This window comes from Cyrtonyx montezumae, unplaced genomic scaffold (assembly GCF_038088225.1).
Source record: "Cyrtonyx montezumae isolate F1298 unplaced genomic scaffold, pur_monq_1.0 scaffold_4, whole genome shotgun sequence".
NCBI lineage: Eukaryota > Metazoa > Chordata > Aves > Galliformes > Odontophoridae > Cyrtonyx > Cyrtonyx montezumae.
Window position 1 is genome coordinate 18,825,369 of NW_027072045.1, and position 19,620 is coordinate 18,844,988.

Genomic DNA, 19,620 nt, shown 5'->3' on the forward strand with positions numbered 1-19,620 from the left:
AGTGAAGAGTGAATCACTGTATTCATATCAGGAAAGAAGCCCATTGAGAGCATTCTTATGCTACAAACATACTGTGCTATAGTGGGACCACATGGGTCACTGTAAAGAATACACGTGTGGAATAAGGTGATGGAGGTGGTTGGGATTACAGCTTTCAGACGTAGATATCAGCGTGTTTTCATCTTGGGAAAAAATGACTGATGAGATGATAAATGCTATGAACCCAGAGGCATGCAGAGAAGACAATTTGGGAATAATTAATTCCTTGTTTTCATTACACAAGAAATAGGGAGCATCCAGCGGCATTGTTACATATAAAACAAACAAATATGATTTTTTTATCTGGAGCAAAATAATTTCTGGAACTCATTGTCAGGGAATTTTCCCGTCTAAAAGAAAGGAATGAAACGAATCTGTCAGAGAACTTCCTCTTGAAGACAGACACGACGAGGACGCAGATAAATGTGACGAAGCTGCCACGCTCGGTGCTGCTTTCCAACTTCTTCCATTTCCCCTCGGTGCACCCTGGGACCCCGTGGGCTCCCCGTGCCGCGGGGGCTGCCCGAGCCGCAGCTCACCTGGCCGCCACACGGGTGTGCTCCCTCCATACCGCACGGCGGCTCCGGGCCCGGCTCCGCGCTGCCGCGGCGAGGACACGGTGCCTCCGGGAGCGGAGCGGGCAGCGGGAGCCGGGGATGCGGGAGCCGCGCTGCGGGACGCGCCCGGCCGTGCCCCGCCGAGCCACGCGGGGCTGAGCTGGCCAAGGTACTGACCCGGCCCGGCCCGGCCCGGCCGCCGCCTCTCGAAGCGCGCACAGAATTGGTCTGCCGGCTTTGGAAGCCATTTGGCGTCCTCTGGGGCTCCCACATCTGGAGTTCTTCTTTCTCACTTCTGGCAAGAGTCGCTTGGTTTCTTGTTTTGCTGGGTATTTTTTTCCCCCCTGATTTTATTTATTATTTGTGCGTGTGTTGGTTTTTATGGCTGCTCTGCATTTCGGAAAGCTGTGTCCCACTCAGGGACTGCCCTGTCCAGAGCCTCCTGGGGGATCTTTCTCCTCACACCCCCTGCGCCTTTCCCCTTTCTCTCGCTTACTTTTAGATGCGATCACTGCGAGCTTCCTGCTGGCTCTTTTCCCTGGATTGCTGTTGCTGAGGTTTTCCCTGAGCTCCTACAGCAGCTGTGGCCTCTTCCCCCGGTGCTGCTGGTTCGGAAGAGAGGTATAGAATCATAGAATCAGAGAATGATTCGATTGAAAGAGACCCTCAAAGACCATCCAGGTCCAACCCCCCTTCTGTGGGCAGGGGTGTCAACCACTACATCAGGCACGAGATCAGGTTGCCCAGGTCCCCATCCAACCTGGCCTTGAACACCTCATGGCATGGGGCACTCACAATCTCTCCGGGCACTCTGTGCCAGTGCCTCATCACCCTCTCTGTGAAAAGTTTCCTCGATGTCTAATCTAGAGCTGTTCTCACCTGCAACGAGTATAGCTCAGTGTGTCCGGATAAACAGGTATCAGGTTCTTTGGGAATCCCATATCCCATGTATCTATGAACTATTTAAACTGGAACTATAATGGATGTGGGGTCCACCTCCAGTTTTAGGTCTTGGGAAAACTCCATGGGACCTTGGCTGTGAGAAGCTGGGACCCTGCATGCTCACCTCTGCTTCCTGCTCGTGTACAGTGGAAGCTTTCTGGGAAGCCCATGAAGCTGGCTGCTAGAGAGCATCCCCACCTTCTGTGCCCTTCACATCTTCTCTGTCACAACCTTATCTCTTCCTCAGCACATGTTCACTGGGACTTGGAGGCAGGGTGCTAGATGTTGGGGTGCTGTATGGAATCCACTGCCACATCCCCTTGCACTCTCCAAAGTGCTGTCTTGACCCCTGACAGCAAGGAGAGCGACCCTGGACTCAGGCTGATATAGAAAGTTTGTCCCACTGGAGAGGAGCCCATTCTGCCTTTTCAACAAAGCCACAAATATTATTTTGAGGCCTTTGCAAACCTTATATAAATGACTTGTCCTCCCCAACCCTCCTGATGGATTTCTCACCCTTTGGTTCCTTCATCATCCAGCAAACAAGCCAACTTGTTTGCAAGGCTCCTACAGACCATAAAAGCCTCAGTGGCGGCTCCAGAATCCTGCATCTCTTGGTTTGAGGGACAAATTGGGCAGCAGCAAGCCAGGTGATGCTGAATGTCTGCCTTGGTCTGCAGGGCATGACCTGAAGAAATTCCCTTCAGCTCAGATAATGTGTCCAACAGTCTTCCACCCACCTTCACGGTGGGCTCCCTGGCAGACCAGGGCATCACTCAGAACCCAGGTTTGCAGAACTTGAGATCTGACACTTTAAAAGACATGAACATGGCTAATGGAAAAAGCTTAGGCATGGTGGTGATGGGTTGATCGTTGGACTGGATGATTTTAGTAGTCTTTTCCAATCTTAATGATTCTCTTCTATGATTCTAACTTTGCAGTTCCTTGGTGTGCATGACAATAGTGGAGCTTGAGTGTGTTTGTGGAGCTAGGCGTGTCTCTCTTCTGACAAAAAGCTCCTTCAGAAATATCTAACTAGATGGGAATAAAACCAAGGAAAGGGCAACTTCGTGATGCAAAGCCTGACCTTGTGCAATGTGGTGGAAGAACTCCAACTTCCATCATCCCTTATCACTGCTGGCCGCCTTAGCTTTTGTAAGAATTCAGCACAACATATGGTTCCTCTGGATCTGAGTGTGTTACAGAGTTTATTTTGCTCAGAACATGGCCTTGAAAGGACTGATTTGCACTGCCCACCTCCTGTTTAGAGGCTGGCCACATCTTACTTGATCCTTGTCCTGCTACCCACCCTTTGCATTTCCCTAGTGGGTGAGTTATTCTAGGAGAGGGAATATAATATCCTTATTCCGCAATATGACTTACAAAATGCTCATATGGAGAGAAAACAATTATTAGGTAAGCTTCCTGTCTCCTAAATTGGATGTCAGGTGTTACTGGTTTAAAGAGACTTGGTTAGAGAGCTGTAAACCATGCTGACCTAGCTCTAGCAGTGAGCATACACAGGGCAAGAGCAAGCCTTCTTCACCATCTTTGACAAGCAATGGTAGACAGAAGCCAGGGGTCACTAGAATGGGATTTAGTCTTTTCTCACTATTTAGTGTCAAGTACACCGACACCAGGGTCGTAATATAAATGTTGGGATACTTTTGCACTTTCCTGCAAGGGAGAAGACAGAATTTTAATTAATCAGCTTGCATTGTAAGAGATCAGTATCCATCATGCGATGGATGGAAGGGGCGGTAGGTTGTGTGAGCCTATTCAAGACAATGGTGTGAGCTTTCAGTAGGAGAAAAGAAGACTTGAGCAGAGGAACTTCAGTGGACAGGTAGATCCAAGGGGTTTGAACCCCTTTTTTGGTTACTCATGCTGAATGATGGTTGTGTGGCTGTCATGTTGGCTGGTTCTATCCAAGCGTCTGGTGACAATGAAAGCTGAGGTTTGGCCATCTCCCTTTTTTCTTTCCCTTTCGCTATAGACATTGTTCGCAGTGACATTGCCCTGGATAAGCAGAAAGGCTGTAAGATCGCCCAGCATCCTGACATAATGTTGGAGCTACAGAGGGAAAAGGCAGCTCAGATGCACTTGGTTTTGTTAAAGGAGCAGTTTTCAAACACATACAGCAACCTCACACTAACAGGTAAGGCTGCAAGACCAGCTCTGAAGCCAGGAGCTGTGGCTAGTTCTGGCTAACTCACAGCTTCCCCTCTATGTGAATCAGTATCTCAGGCTGCCTCTGCTTCCTACAAAGGTTACTGGGTGCTGGGAGGGAACGGATCTTCAGGAGATTGTGGTGGACTCGCAGGGCCCCTGCAGTGGGCACTCTAGATTTGGTGCCACTGACAGCAGGTTTCCCGCAGTCTGATCTAAGCAGAATGCCACAGCATGTGAAGTGCTGTAGTGATCTCCCTGCTCACTGTTCACTTCGGTGGGGCTGCAGCAATTACTAAATTTGGAGTCCTTTAAGCTGCAGCTGATTTTTTTTTTTTTCAGAGCATGCACTTTGTGTGAACCCAGTAAATATTAAAGAGCAAATATAAAGGGATAATGGCCCAGACAGAGCTGAGAGGATACTCTTTTTCTGGCAACTGTTTGTATTATCCAGGGAACAGAATCTCAAAGGATGGAGGAGACTGCCACATTTTGGATACACATTTAATGGTGCCTGTAAAGGACTGATGTCTGCAGGCAGGGAGTGGGCAGGAGGACGGGATCCCAGCAGCCAGCAGTGTCCTCTCATAGCTGTCCTTATCGCTACAGCTGGACGAGCCACAGACGATGAGAAGGAGGAAGAGGCCAATAAATCAAGCATGATCCCCTTCCCCTCTCACTGGGTCCCTTTCCTGCGGAAGGCAGGGAGGCATCCATCCCATCTTTATGGGAAGCAGGGCCCCACACTGGCCCCACAGCCAGGCTGGGAAAGCAGAATGGGTCCCACACAGCCCCATTTCTGCCACCCAACGCCAAGCCATGACAGCAGGGAGCTCTGTCCCTTCTGGAGGCATTGGCTTACAGCCCTCTCAGGGACCCTGCAGAGGAGGGATGGTCGCAGTAGGGCTGTCCGAGGGCTCAGCCCAGTGGGCATCAGAGCCAGGAGCGTGGCTGAACCATACCATTCCTGAGAGCCCAGCATTTAAATGGGATCCTCAGGGCCATTTCTCATTCCCTGTAACGTAATCCACTTGGCTGTTTATTCCCTGTACAACTGCTGGAATCAACATTGTCAGCTTTTCCCCTGACAACTTGCTTACTTTCCACTAAACAAACTTCCCTTGAGAAGAGAAGCTGCTCTCCCCTATCCTCCTTCCCTCGCTGCTTCAAAGCCCTCGAGCATTGCTCACATTTTTTGCAGAACCCGTGGAGCAGAGGTGCTACCTGGTTATCAGCTCTGCTCTTACCCTTTCCAAGTGTGTTTACAGGAGGGTTCACAAGGGTTTAGCAACAACTCTCCGGGAAGGAGAGAGCAATTTCATTGTCATATTACCCAAAGAACTATTTTAATGTCCTTTAACTCCCTCTGAATGTGTGCAGAGCAACTTCATAATTGTTATGAAGTTTAATCTTTTATTTCATAGACATCGTCTGAGAACATGGGCTCTAGACAGCTAAGCATAATATTTAACTGGAACTCTACTAACTTGTGTAAATATTTCCCCTCCCTGTGATGGATCTGGTGTTTGGGGTGGGCAGAGGGTTGTACATCTGTTGCAGAAGGGCATTCCTTACCTTCCAGATTCAATCAGGCAGAGTTTGTGTGAGGACTTCTTTTTGTTCTGCACGTTTCTGTGCGGTGCTGGAGGGGAGTCCCTGAGGGAAGGGCTGAGCATGCAAGGATTGAGTGTCTGGGGATCCCCAGAATAAGGGTTCTCCCCTGGAGGGCTGTGTCCAGGATCCCTTTGGTTTCATAAAGCACATGCTCTGCTCCAAGTGCGGCTCTGCAGACCTGCTGCAGTGTAAGCCAGGATGCACTCAGCAGTTGCACACAGTCCCCAGCATGCTCTCAGCCACCAGGCAGGCTGTGTGCCTGCACCAGGAGCTCAGCTGCTCCCAGCAGCAGGTACCTCCCAGGTAAGAGTGTCTTAAAATGCAATGTGTTTTCTGCGCTAAGACACAACTGAGACTGAGTGAAAGCAGGCAGGCTTTCTGGCTCCTGTTCCTCCAGGAACACATGTTGCACTCTGGCTTAGGCCACTTCAATTCCTCTAGACAAGCATGAGCTCTATTCTGCTCCTGTCTGCAGCTTTTTCTTGCATCTTGCATTTGTTTTCTGTATGTGATCTCTGCAGGCTTACCGCACCTGCCTCCCTGAGATGAGTGATAGCCTTTGATCTGTGGCAGCACCCTTTAAATGCTGTATAACATTTTGAGGCTTATTAATCTTCACTGCTTCCCCATGCTGCTGGGAGATAGGTATCTCATTTCGCATATAAGTATCTCCTGTGCTTGTTGGGTGGCTGTGATGGAGCAGGAGGGCACACAGAGCGGCCTGTCTTATGGAAAACACTGGTGGGATGGGGGAGAATGCTGGATCCTGCTCTAGGACAGGGTGAGGCCACACAGATTGATTTCAGCACTACTATTAAGTAAATTCCATTAAACCTAATGGAAGTGGGAATTGCTCAGGAGGTCAATAGCCATACGTGAGAAACTGTCCCCTCGTGCATGTGCATGAAGTGTTAAGTGTAACTGAGCTTCCCAAGGTAGAAGGATGGACCGTAAATAGCGCTCTTGCCTTCAGGAGTTCCCATCCCAAGGAAACAAAACAGTATCTCCCTTCTCCTTCTGAACAGCAGAAAAACATCTCCTCTTTCTGCTCTGCTTTCTGCTTGTGGCTGCAAAGCACATTGCTTATTGCACCAGCAGCACTGTGATGACAGCTCTCCAGGCTGTCCTACCACAACAACAGGGAACGACCACAGGGTGGGTGCTGGAAGCCCCCCTCCATCAACCTGTAGGACACAACCCCCAAAAGCAGGAACGGAGGAAAGAGCCCCTGTGCATTGTGTTTTCCAGCCCCACTGAGAAACCTGGGGGACTCAGACCAATGGGGGCTACTGAGAGCAGAGGTAAGAGCTACAGGAGAGTGCCTTTCACCATCTGTTTCTAAATTACAATCAAGAGTTTCACACTGGCATCCAATTAGTCCCATTAAGGCTGTTAACTAACCCAAACTCTGCCATAAGAGAGGCTGGTAGCTACACAAAAGGCTTTTCTTAGATAGAGCAGTTTTGGAGATATCTGCAGCCAGATAGAAACCCTCTCTGAGGTCAGTTGTAAGAGAGTGTGAAGTAGTAGTGATAGAAGGGGGTGAGGTTGTGTGTACCCATTTTTTCCCTAATGAAGAAATGCAGTGTTGTGTGGGATGGCGTGGAACGGAAGAGAGGGCAGCATATCTTCATGAAGCTTTGCAGAAAAGGAGCTGACTTGTGGAAGTATGGTTTTCTCCTCCCTTCAATGATGGTGAGAATTTTGCTTGCTCTTCTGCAGGGAATCTTGTGGCTCAGGTTGAGCACATGGGATATGTGTATTTCCTGCTTTTACGGAGGCCAGCAGTTCTGTGTATCCTGCTGAATTCTATTGTGCTGGGAGGTGGTGGTCTCAGGCAGAGACCCTGATGCTGGTGGGGCACGCTTTAGGACTGTCTTTTCAGTGTATGGGCTGGGCATGTTTTTCCTGCCCGTGCAGGATGCTAAGCTCATTTGCTAATGTTGCTCTCGGTGTATAGTTCAATTTATAACCAGGCTTCACTGCGGACTTGTAAGGCTGGAGAGGGGGACATCTTGTGAGACAGGCTTAGGATCAAGCTGTCTCCCCTCCCCTTCATTGTGGACCATTATGTTATTCATGTTATCCACAGTATTGCAAAGAATATATCTGAAAAGGACCTCAAGAGGGCATCTTCTAGCCTTCTCCGTGGCAAGTCAGCTGTACCTGGGCCCTGGCTGGGGGGAGGCAGCATTGCTGATCAGACCAGCTGGTACAGTCAGAACTGCAGATGCACCTCTGGGAGTTCAGAACCTTCATTGGTGCTGATGCAGGAAAAGCAGCATGCAAAGCTAAATGTGCACGGAAAACCGTGTCCCTGGGTTCCTCTCACTGACTGACACAGCACGTTGATGTACTGGTGGAGGAGTCATGTCACTGGGAGGGGGATGGCAATGTTGTTAGCCCCGTGGGGAAGAGAGGGAGAATATTAATGCTGTGGAATACTGTGGGATTTTCCTGAGGAAAGGATCAGGAAAAATGCAATATGCCGTAAAAGTGCTATCTGCACTGAGTCCGAAGATAATGACCAGCAGAGCTGCAGAGTCCCTTTTTGAGATGGTTTGCAGGTGTCTTCTGAGATGTCAGCATCAGAGCTGCAGGGATGGTGCTGGCAAACACACGCTGTGAAAACATTCCCTTGTAACTAAGTGGTTCTGTGTCTTTATCAGCTGTTTATATGAGCTCATTCTGAAGAGAAGTGGATGTTTGTTTTTGCTACGCGTCTTTCTGAGGGCATTTGGCTGAAATACATTATGTCCCAGGGCACGTTTGTGTGAAGCCAGCAGACTGCAGGAGCCTGGGGGCTGGGCACCAGCACTGCACTGTTCTCTGGGACATCATCTTTTACAGAGCTACATAAAGTGTCTTTACCTTTGTTTGCACACCTCCTGTGATGGGAAATTTGTCCCCTGCTCAGCAGATAGCCCTACAGTGCAGCTATCATGGTGGGGCTGAGCTTCCTACAATCTCTTGGCTCAGTTTGAGCCCATTACACCATGTCTTCTCCCTGAGGATGAGGAGAGCAGCTCACAGTGCTCCTTTCCTCTCCGCAGAAGTCTTTTACGTTTTTGAGGCTTATTATTGAGTTTCCCCTAAGACTTTTGTGCTCAGCAGCAAACAACTGGATTTCTTCTGCTCTTTCCTTGTGGCCATGTTATTTTCAAGTTGAATGACGTGTGCATGGTTGATTCTGCCTCTTGAGGTCCCTTTCAGCGCTCTACATGTTATTGTGGCTCTGTGTTTTGTTGGGTTCCCTTGGGCTCTCCCACTCAGTTGGGGCTTCTTTGAAGCACATGGCCTCAAAATGAGCCCAGTGCTGTAGCTGAGCTCCTTCTTGACTAGAAAGAGCAGCAGGATTATTTCACATATCTTTGCGTGACACTCCTGTCTGCATACCCCTGTGCAGCCATGGGTTTTATTGGCACAGTACTGCTTGTTCATGTCTGCTTTTTTGTGTATGGTTTCCCAACCAGCTGTGCGTTCCCCATATGGAATTTCATCTAGACTCTATTTCCCTAATTTGCTAATTAAGATATTCTACAGAACTCGAGCTGAAGCCTTGCAGAAGTAAAGGTATGTAACATCTGTTGCCCTATCTCACATATGAGACCCTTTTGCTGCGTCAAAGAGAAAGCAGGTTGGCTTCATGTGATGTGCCTATTGCTTCCAGCCCTCTCTTGCAGATGGACTGTTTAATTTGTTTCAACATTTTTTTCCTGGAATTGAAGTTATGTCGACTGGCCTGCAATTTCCTTGATTTTTCAACCTGTTGAACATAGCCACTATATCTGCCCTTTCCCAGTCTTCTGAAACCTCATTTGTCTGCCAGAAATTCTTAGAGATAGTTGCTGATGGGCCGTGGGCCCATTTAGAGATATCAAACTTAAATAATCTTTCTTCTGCTCATACGCTACGATAACTCAGTCTTACTCTGCTGCTTTTAACTGTGTGGTCTTGGTTATCCTTTTTCACAAAGTCTGAACCAACAAATGCGTGGAAACATTTCAGCTTCAGCCCTGCGTGCAGCTCTGCAAACTGTTGGCTCTGGTGAAATACCTTTCTCGTGTCTCGATTTATACCTCCTTGCTTCCTGAGACAGCTGCAAGCCAACCCCTGGGGATCACCGCCTTCTCTTACCCTAATTAGCAGTTTTACAACTCATTGTGTGCTGCCGGCATGTGTGTGTGAGAGAGGTCAGGGAGGGGAATCTCTTTCTCAGGTGACACTCTCTAGTCTGTTAAGCAACACTTTGGCTTTCTCATTATCTGATTTGGCCATTTCTTTTGTAACTGTGGGGAATTCAGCTTCTTGCGGCAAATTTAGGATTTATTAAATTCAATTTACCATCCTATTTAATGAGTCTCATAAGAGAAGATATTTTATAAATTGTGTATCTCAAAGTCAACAATTATATGTGGGTTATAGTGTGTAATGTCATTACCAGAACCAGCCAGTTCTGGGTGCTGTGTAGAGAATAAAGCAAACCCATAAACCTAACAGAAAACAGACTGTGGTGGGAGGGGGAGGGCTGACACGCACTAACAGCTTTGGGAGGGCTTGTGGCATTCAGTGGCATAAACCCATCTATTAACCTTTTCTCCCCACGTAGGAGGTGACGAACTCTCTGGTCTGCTTCTTCCCACTAATGGAGTTATCAAATGTCTCCTCACTGCTGCTCAGGAGCCTTGCTATGTGTGGTTTCTCTGATTACTTGGCTCTCCCTGCACTCATCTGCACCAGTCTGGTGGAGCTTCCACTGCTTTGTGTGCCACAAGTCATTTAATTTGTGATTTGATCGGAGCCAACCCCAAGGAGCCTCCTTTCCTGTCCCTTTCCCATCTCCTCTCTCCATTTTTTCCTCCATGCATTCCAGGAACTCATGCAAGGCTGTGTCTGATGTCTTCCTTCCATAGCCCATGTGTGGGCAGTTAAAGGTCCCTAATTACCAGTGGGTTCTAATCTCCCTGATCCCATAGCCTGAAGCAGAACTCCTGTTGTAGCTCCCCCTGTCTTGTGGCCTTGTTGGACAGACTTCCACCCTGCCAATACGAGCTCTGTATTGTTCTCTCATACGTGTATGATCTTGCACTTGGCTGCATCGAGGCACACACTATTGGCTTGTGGCCATGCAGCCGTACAGATCAGATCGCAGGGTAAGCACACTCTGTTTTCTCTGTTATTTACTAACCTGCTTGTACTATTTGCCTCACTGGATTTTATGTTTATCTAAATGATAAAATACTGGGTCGTGGGATTGGAAGCAGGCTATCAGTGTTTTTGTCGTGTTGGCCACTCTTCTCCATCTAGTCATGCCAAATTATTCTTACTAATGCAAGTTCTTAAATCAAATTGTAACACCAGTTAGATGAGACTTGATCCTATATGACATGTGTTGGCTGGTAATTAGCTGGAACATGAATGTGATGAATTATTGCTGGATTCTCATATTAGTTTTTAATTGCCTAGTGTGGGTCTGATGCCAGGCTGCCTGCCTGCAGCTCCCCAGGTCAGACGGACCTGCTAAGTACCGGCCTGGGGTTAGCATTCTCCTGCCCTTCTAGAATTACTTGGCATTCCAAGATTTATTAAAAATTAGTGTCAACAGGTCAGAGATCCCATTACTGTGCTCAGAGGTGCAAATTATCAGGGATGGGTGACTTACCAGTGCTTATCTAAAACAGATGTTATTTAAGATAACTCTTGGTTATTAATAAACTGAAGAACGTCATCGTCTTTTTAGTTCATCATATCTTTTTCCCTAAAACAAAGTGCTGGTCATTGCAAAACGAGTGCTTCCTAACTCTGGAAGCCATGATTTCTTTTTTCCTCTATATATCTCTGTAATGTTACCAGCTTTCTACCCTTTGTGATTTCCAATTGGTCAATGTATTTTTGGCATTATGGTTTTGTCTTAATCTGTTTGCTCTTCTTGCTGTCTGTGCCACTGCATGGTTTCCATCCGGAATTCCCTGCACTCCTGGCACTGGAATACATTTCTTTTGGCAGTCTAAAGCACTTAAATAGTTGTTTGTTTGGTATTTTTGACCCAGCCATTTACTTTACAATTTTTCTCAGCCTGGAGAAGCTGAAGCACCTTGTGTGTGTATTTCTGGCTGGGACTGCATTCCATTTGCCCAACTTCAACAGTTTTTCTCCAGCACGTGTTTGGAGACATGCGTCCATATGGACAGTCTGTGTGTGGCTAGTCCTCTGTAATTTAGAAAAGTATTTCCTAGCAAACAATGACTCTGCAGTTGAAGGAGGATCGCCAGGTTCAGTCACTGTCCCGGCATATTTTCTCCCCATGAAAAATAGTAGAACCAGTATTTATGTGCTGCTGTAAAGCTTGCAGCTGAGAATTAGGGCTGTGTGGCTGTGGGGTGGTTGCTGCCTCTGTGCTCTACAGGATGCATCTGACAGCTCTGTGCTCTGTGGCTGGGCTGGGTCATGGGGAAAACAGGAGAAGGGAGTGGGGCTCCTGCCTGCTCTGCTCGGCAGGGGCACTGCCTGCTGGTGGGAACGCGCCTGGATCCCAGGGTCTGCTCTCCGGCTGCTTGCACTAACCCTTTTTCCATCTGTCTGCTCGCTCGTTATTTACTGCTTGCTCTTGCCTCTCTTCATTAGTGGTTCCTAACGCTGCTGGCTTGGGATGGGGCAGCCTCTTGGGGGTCGGGAGGGATGCGTATTCTGCCTGTGCTCCTCTTTGTGGGGACAGCAGCCTGTGGCACGCACACACTGCTAATTGAATTCTTTAACACTTTTCCAAGCTGAGGAAAGGATCAAAGTCCTGGAAAAGAGACGTTCTCTGAGTCCCACACCGGGGATGGGTACACTGGGGGTGGAAGACGTATGGAAATGCGTGGTTCAGTGGGATGGGAGAAGAGTGAGGCCACAAGGTGTTCAGGCAAAACTTCGGGTCTCTTTTTCCTTCATTAACTTTTATACTGGGTCGCTCTGCCAAGAGACACAATCATTGACTTCCTTGAAGAGATGAGGGACTCCATGAATTTAAGTAGGTGGGTTTTTTCCTTTATTATTGAGAAGGTGGTAAAAGCAGAGTTTTTAGTAAGAGAAACTGAAGCCAATTCAACTATAATTCTATTAACTAATTAGGGTAGCCCTAAAAATGAGGCTGAGACTCAATCCTTTTTTCTTCTCTTCGCTGGGGCACTCCAAGAGCCGGATCACCTGGGGAAAGCATGTTTAAGAAATACCAGATGGTCTCTGCGATGCTCCAGCTGTGGACAATCACTCCCAGCCAGGCAATCTGCCTTGCTGTCGAAGCCCTCTAAAACTGTGCTGCCCATTTGTCATGCTTCTCCAATTGCAGCGCTCTGGATAGCTTCTTTTTTTCTTGTCTGGCTCTTCCTTTCCAGTTTTTATCACCCACCCCCTCCATGAGCTAATGTAGTAACATCCCTTCATTGGCTATAAATCCATTGAAGAGCCATATATAAAATATTACTTTGCTAGAGAAGATTGGGGAACATCTGTTTTTTACCCATAAGAGTCAGTCTCTACTTGTCTTGTATGACGATGTGACTATTTATATATTTGTAAAGTAAAAAGAAAGAGAAAGATGGGAATCCTAGAGAGGGGGGAAAGAAAAAAAAAAGTAAACTTGAGTGGAGCCTCTAAATGGAGGAAACCCATTCAGCTCTGGGATTAGTTTGGAGGCTAATAGGAGGGGAAAATGTGGAAGAGACACAGTCCAGTAAGTCAGTACAACAGTCACTTTGTCAAATATCTAAAGAAATGTGGAAGGTCCTTCTAGAAACCTTTTGATGTTGTATAACTGTTCCTTGGCGTTCTCTGGCGGGCACACACCCACAGCCTTTCTGGGTGGGTGAGCCTTTATATGCTGTTTAATGTGCAGAAAAGGAATCTGGGCATGGTGACAGTCCTAAGTTCAGTAGGAGGCTGTAACCATGGGTGTGTATGTCTGTAGCAGCAAAAGTGGGAATTGTACCTCTGGAATCTTTGCGTTTAGATGAGTGTACCAGGGTGTGGACTGCTCCTTGCCCAACCTTGGCATTACTGCCTGGCAGACCAGCCTGCTTTTGTGCACCTATTTGCAACGTTCTACGATTCTATGTTTTTGGGTGATCTTGTGTGGAGCCAGGAATCAGACACTAAGATCCCTGAAGAGGTCCCTTTCATAGAACCATAAAGTGACTTGGGTTGGAAAGGACCTCAAGTATCATGCTTTCACCTTGTAATGTTCCTTGATTCTTCATGTATGTTGTGACTCTATGTATATTGGCACTTAACTGATGTTGGGATACTGTTGTCTGTGAGCATACATGTGGGGAAGGCTGGCCCCAGGTTCTCCAAAGGTAGTGGTGTTGTGACAGTAGGGTGCTGGGATGCATCATGCCTACTTGACAGCATATTGTGAGGTTTGAGGGTACAAAACCTCACGGGGATGCTGTCCCTAGCAACCAAACAATCCTAGGGCTCTCTATGTTCATGCTGCTGTTTTAAAATGGTGAGGTATGAAATAGACATCAGTGCTCTAACACCTGCTGTGTCTTTGCAGTCTCGGTGCCAAAGCCTTCAATTATCTTGTATTTTGTGTCAGCAGCCTGGTGGGAAAGCTGCTGCCTGCCTCTTGCTCTCCTGTGGTTAACAAGCTACAAGTCTGGGAGTGGCACCTGGGTTTTACAGATGTCCGTGTGCTTTGATTTTGGATGTGAATTTGGACTTACAAGGCTGAAGAGTACAGGCTCTATTTGTGAGGTGGAAGTAGCTAGAAAAAGAGTTGGGGATCAGATATGGATAATAAAAAGGAGCAGCTTCCAACAGCTGGGTGGGCAGGAGCAGAGCAATAGCCGTGAGTTCAGGCTCTGTTCCTTCCTGTGCCCAGAGGGAACCCTGGAAGAGATGGCTGGAAGGTTTCATTTTGGAGATGGCTCAGGTGAGGCAGTGTTAGGCACCATGTCCAGATCTCCTGTTCATTTTACAGAAGAAAAGATACTGTTGAGTTAGAAAGTATTCAGAAAAGAGCAATAAATATGACTAAATCCTGGAAGTTCAGAGTTACAGGCAAGCTTCTGGTAAGATTTGTCTGCTTATTTTGTCCAAGGGAAAATTAAAAGTAACTTGATCACAGTGTGCAAGTACCAACAAGGGGAAGAATGAGCTTGCAGCGAATAGCTTGAAATGTTAAGCAAGGAAAGGCACAAAGAGAACCTATGATTTAAAACCCAACACAGGACAACCCTGGGCTAATAATGTGCAGATTTATAATGCTGAAAATAAATGTTGGAACACTTCTACCTAGGTATGAGGTGAATTAACAATCAGTCACCCTTGAATCAAGGCTCTTGCTTAAACTGTTTCAGACAGAAGTTATGGATTTGGTGTGGTAATTATTAGGCTAGGTCCTCTAACCTCTATCAAGCAGGAAGGAAAATGTCATATTAATGACACTTTCCGTCCTTATAACCTGAACCAACATGTAATGTGAGCGTGCCAGCTAGAGAAGAGCTGATCACAGCAATCTGTTGCTCCTTGAAACCCAACTGAGCTCATTAGCCTTTGCTTGCAATTTGTCCGAATGGACCATTCACCCTGTGGGGAGCTCCAACCATGGGTTTTTCCTGGCTAAGCTGTGGTGACCCCCCCCAGAGATGGGCTAAGCAGTATAGTGCATAGTCTTCATCTTGCCATCATGTCCTTCCCTGAAATGACATCCAGAGGCCAACCAGCTGCAATGCAAGGACTTCCCAGGGAGGGACCTGTGTTTCATACAGTAGTCTTTATTTTCCTCTACTTTAAAGCTTGTTCATTCCCTAGAAAAACATTTAGCAGATATTTCACGGAGTAAATGTGGTAGAGCTACTTCTGAAATCTGGTGTCCGAAAGTCCATTTAAGCTCTTGCTGTATATAAATTCCTGGATCTAGGGTTTTGTCACAGAAATCTTTGTTTGATAGAATGCCACAAATTCAAGTTTCAGAAATTATCCTCTTGAGCCATCTCCGTGGTGTTTGGCACCAAGACAAGCCATTAGTCAATCCTGAAATAGTCATCAAGCACAGAAACAGCTTATTTTATATACTGTTTCTTAGAGAGTTAAATATTTCCACATATTCAAGCTCTGATTGGAGTCTTGAATCCTTTCCAAATGTTCAACCTGTAAAGATATTTGAGAAGCCCAGGACTTCAACTCTTTCCAAAAAATGATAGATTTCACTTGAATTTTCACAAATGGAAAACCACAACTCCCCATAGTTGCAAAGAAGCAGCTGTCATACCAGGTATGGGGTATGAGAAAACACTTTCTGAAAGCTTCAGGGACTTCCCATTATCTGGAAGTTTTTAGTGCTCTTAAAATTTGTGAAGAAAATAACATTTTTTTTTTTCAGGCAGAGCGTTGCTTCAGATAATCGGCTGCACCTGTTTGGAAGCAGCACTTTGCCTTGTTCCTTATGCAGGCTGTTGCGCATGTTTTTGTTAATTTTTCCTAGAAACCCAAGTGTCAACAAATCAGACAATGCACAGAATCACTAATTGTTTCTGAAGCACTTTGCAGTCTGCAGGTTTTTCAGTTCAGAAATGGGGACAGATTTAGGCAATAGTAGTGGGCTTGCTACAGGAAGGGTGAATCTTGGGGGACGTTCAGCACAGATGTGAGAGATGGGAATTTGGGAAGTGAGGGGTTAATTGGTGATGTCAGTTGTTGTTCTGCATCTAAAATAATAGGGCTAGGATAATTCTGATGTTCAGTCTTCTGCTTCTATTGACTGATAGGCTGCCAAAACATGTCTGTATTGTTTCAAATCGGTAAATGATTCCTATTTATAGGACAGGTGTCTTCTGATGTCCTGAGTTCAGTCTGTTCTGTAATCCCAGATCCTGTTTCTGATCTGTTTAATAATGTGTGACAGAAGATGACAGGAACCTTACAGACCAAATGGGGCTGGGAATGTTTTGAGCTGAGCCCTGCCCAGGAGAGAGGGCTGCTTGTTGCATGGGGTGTCTTTTCATAAGGGATTTACCCTTATAAAATTCATTTTTGGACTTCTTCTTGAAACACGTGGTCACTCGATCTCTTTACATGCAGCCCAAGTGCTCCTGAGCATGCCAGTGTCTTCCAGTGCTTAAGAGAAAATATAATACTTCCTTGCACATTTCTTCTAACGTTCATGTGAAAAATGGTGCTCTTTCTCTAGAAAGTTAATAAAATGTGTTTTAAGGGGATAACCAGGAGTTCTGAGCATGCAGAAGGGCAATGTCTTAGCAGGCGTGGGGTGGAGGAGGTCAGGGATGCATTGCTGGGGGCAGCCACATATCCAATTTTGGCTGTGCAAATGAACCCTTGTGTTTCTACATTAAATAGCCTTAGAGCTACACATTTGCACTGATCAAGGGGTTGGATCATTTACAATTATGTGACTGTCAAAATGACTGTGGCTTGTAAAAAGCAGCTTGCTGATGCTGAGGATACTGTCACGCCAGGGAGGGAACTGGGTCTGGGAGGGGACAGGAGGAGTCCATGAGAACAGAATGGGAGTTTTGGCTTCTATTCAAACTGTTCTGTAGTCCTCTTGACTGTCTGGTGCGAGATGTTAGGTTTGTGTTATTTCTGGGAGTGACTCCTCCTTCTGTGTGAGGACAGCCCAGTTTTGTCCCAGCAGAGTTTGTCCCCAAGTGGTGCTGAGCACTGGCCCCAGGTAGGAGGCAGGAGAAGAGGCTGCTGTGCCACTTTGGGATGCAACTGACTTTCTCTACCATCTGCATCTCCTGAACTAGTCTGGTGTTCACATAGCCATCTCTCCAAGTTTCCCCAGATTTGTCCTTTTGTCCAAACAGATTTGATGGATTCAAGTATCTATGGATCTTAAAATCTGCATGTTGCGTGTACAGAAACTCTGGACTGCCACACGTCTGGGAAGTCCAGATGTGTCCCCATATGTGGGAGTCCTGACTGGCTGCCAAACATCTGGAAATGTAAGGAATGCCCACATACATGGGAGCTTTGAGCTGATTGTCTGGGAATTGATGCTGTGTTCTTGGGCTTGGACCCTCTTGGGGAAGTGTTGGATGGACCAAGTGTGCATGTGCTATACAATTGCTCCTGGTGCACCTGAAGGAAATGCAAGATCTCAAAGAGGAGTTGGTCCATATGTGTCCAAGCCCAGCACATCCCGAAAGGGATTAGGTTTGCTGCTCTATACAGACATGCATATTTGAGAAATCCCAAGCAGCTTGTGCAAGTCCTTTGTGTTCCCTTCTGGAGTGCGAGTGTGTTCAATCAGGATGAAGGAACTCCATGATGTGGCTTCTTAGGATCAGGAGCTCAGTCTTTAGCAACAGAATGGAGAAGGCTAAACAGCTTTCTCACCTGGATGTGAGGAAATCTGTTGTTTTTCCACACTGTGCTTTCCTCTGCTTTGTGATGTCTCCTGACTTCCCAAGCCATGGCTGGGGCATGAGCTGCCAGTTCCTGGAGCTGCACTTCTGGGGTTCCCTTGTCCTCCCACAGAACAGATTTGTTTTGGCATTCACTCTTGTGTGCACGCTCTCCCTGGTGAATTCCAGGCTGCCTTGATGAGGGCTGCCTCACTTGTTGTTTAATTGTCTCACCTCTGAACCAGGACCCTGCTGTTTCCCTTGCTGCCTCAGTGATATCTCATTTGTCTTTATTCTTTTATTTAGCTTTTCCTACATTTTTTGCACATTCTGTAGATTCTCCTGTGTTCTGAGTGTCTTATGTTTTCATGCCTCCTTTTATCTCTCTATTCATCTATCCCAGTATAGACAACAGAAATGCTAAGTCCACATAATCTGTAGAAAGCATGAACTGGCTTGTTAGACATTTTCCAAACATTACACTTCATGGAAATATTTTCCTGTAAGATGTAGAAATGAACCAGCTGTCTCTCCTGGGCTGTTCCTGTGCAGGCTCTCCTGCTCTCTGAATTTACAGCACCATCCCTTGGACAAGTGACCAATGGCCAACTTCAGGCGGCTGTATTTATGATGTGCTGGGCGCTGGTGAGGACGATGGTGTGTTTATGCAAGTTGGTCTGTACTGTGTGATTAACGTACCACGAGAGACCTGCAGTAATGTTTCCAGAGCTGGGAGCATTCTGGCAGCACAATTGTCACTAGGAATTGTGGTGCAGGTCATGGCTGAGGGCCCACTGCAGTCAGTCTCCACCCAAAACCCCACGTGTGCATGATCTGCGTGCCCTCTTCCAATGTAATTGCTTATTCTTTGTGATGTATCATTTCAATGCTGTGCTGAAGAGATGTATTGATTGCTGAGGGTAATTGTTTTTTATTACTGTGAGCATTTTTTTGGAATGTTAATGTATCAGTGAAGTTTTCTGAGCTGGGAGGGTTGGTCAGGAGAAACAGAACAAAAATGTAATGAACATAGTAAAAAATGCTCAGGATGCAGCAAGCAGCCCTTATCCCATAGTGTCTGTGTAGAAAAGGTGGAAGCCAGGCTCTCTGAATGGAAGCATAAACATCAGTGTTAGTGTGAGCTGGGGGACAGTGGAATCCTGAGCAGATCATGGAAGAGGAGAGAAATAGCAGTGTTCTTGTGCTACCGCTGCAATAGTGAGCAACTGGAGAAGGAGTGGGAGAATCAGAAACTAAAGACTGATATCCATCCAGTGTTTTACTGCAAGTGAGCAAGCAGATACCTGTAGGCTGAGGTCTGACCAAGCTGAGGTTATGTCTTCAGAGCATGTTCTGGTAGAGGATTTCTGGCTATAGCCCATCCTCAACCTGAAAGACCAGGTAATGCTACAGGGAAGAAAGCAGCAAATCATCAGGCGCTTGTTGGCTATGCATCCATCATCCTACCTTCCTACAGCTCTCCTCTGCCCTGGAGTCCCTTGACTACTTAGGGTGTAAGGAAATGAAGAATGTGGCAAACGTCCCATCTCTGGAAACACTCCAGGTCAGGCTGGAAGGGCTCTGAGCACCTCACGGAGCTGTACGTGACCCCATTCATTGCAGGGCAGTTGGACCAGATGGTCTTTAAGGGTTCCTTCCAGCTCAACTGATTCTGTGATGCTGGAGATGTAGCACCCTATTCAACTTATAAGTCTTGTAGTTCAGCACAGCCCAGATGTTTGCAGGGCTGGTCTGACCAGGGACTGTGGCTACTTATGTGTTTCTGCATAGAGGTGACATCAAGTAAGGGCAGATTTCATGTTGGGGTTCATGTATCTCCTTTCTTACACTTGAAGTATACATCACTGGATTTGAATAAAACCATTATCAGCTGTTATTTAAAAAGGTCTTTCAGAACTTCCCTGATCTTGAACTCATTTTTT

General features: G+C 46.7%; 1 protein-coding gene across 1 annotated transcript in view; it reads left to right on the forward strand.

Annotated features, from left to right (window-relative positions):
- HPSE2 (heparanase 2 (inactive)) overlaps positions 1 to 19,620 on the forward strand; it is a 76,671-nt gene that overhangs the window by 5,514 nt on the left and 51,537 nt on the right. Inside the window, exon 3 of the mRNA XM_065746553.1 lies at positions 3,535 to 3,696. Coding sequence (XP_065602625.1) covers positions 3,535 to 3,696 — 162 coding nt within the window. The remainder of the gene's footprint in view (positions 1 to 3,534; positions 3,697 to 19,620) is intronic.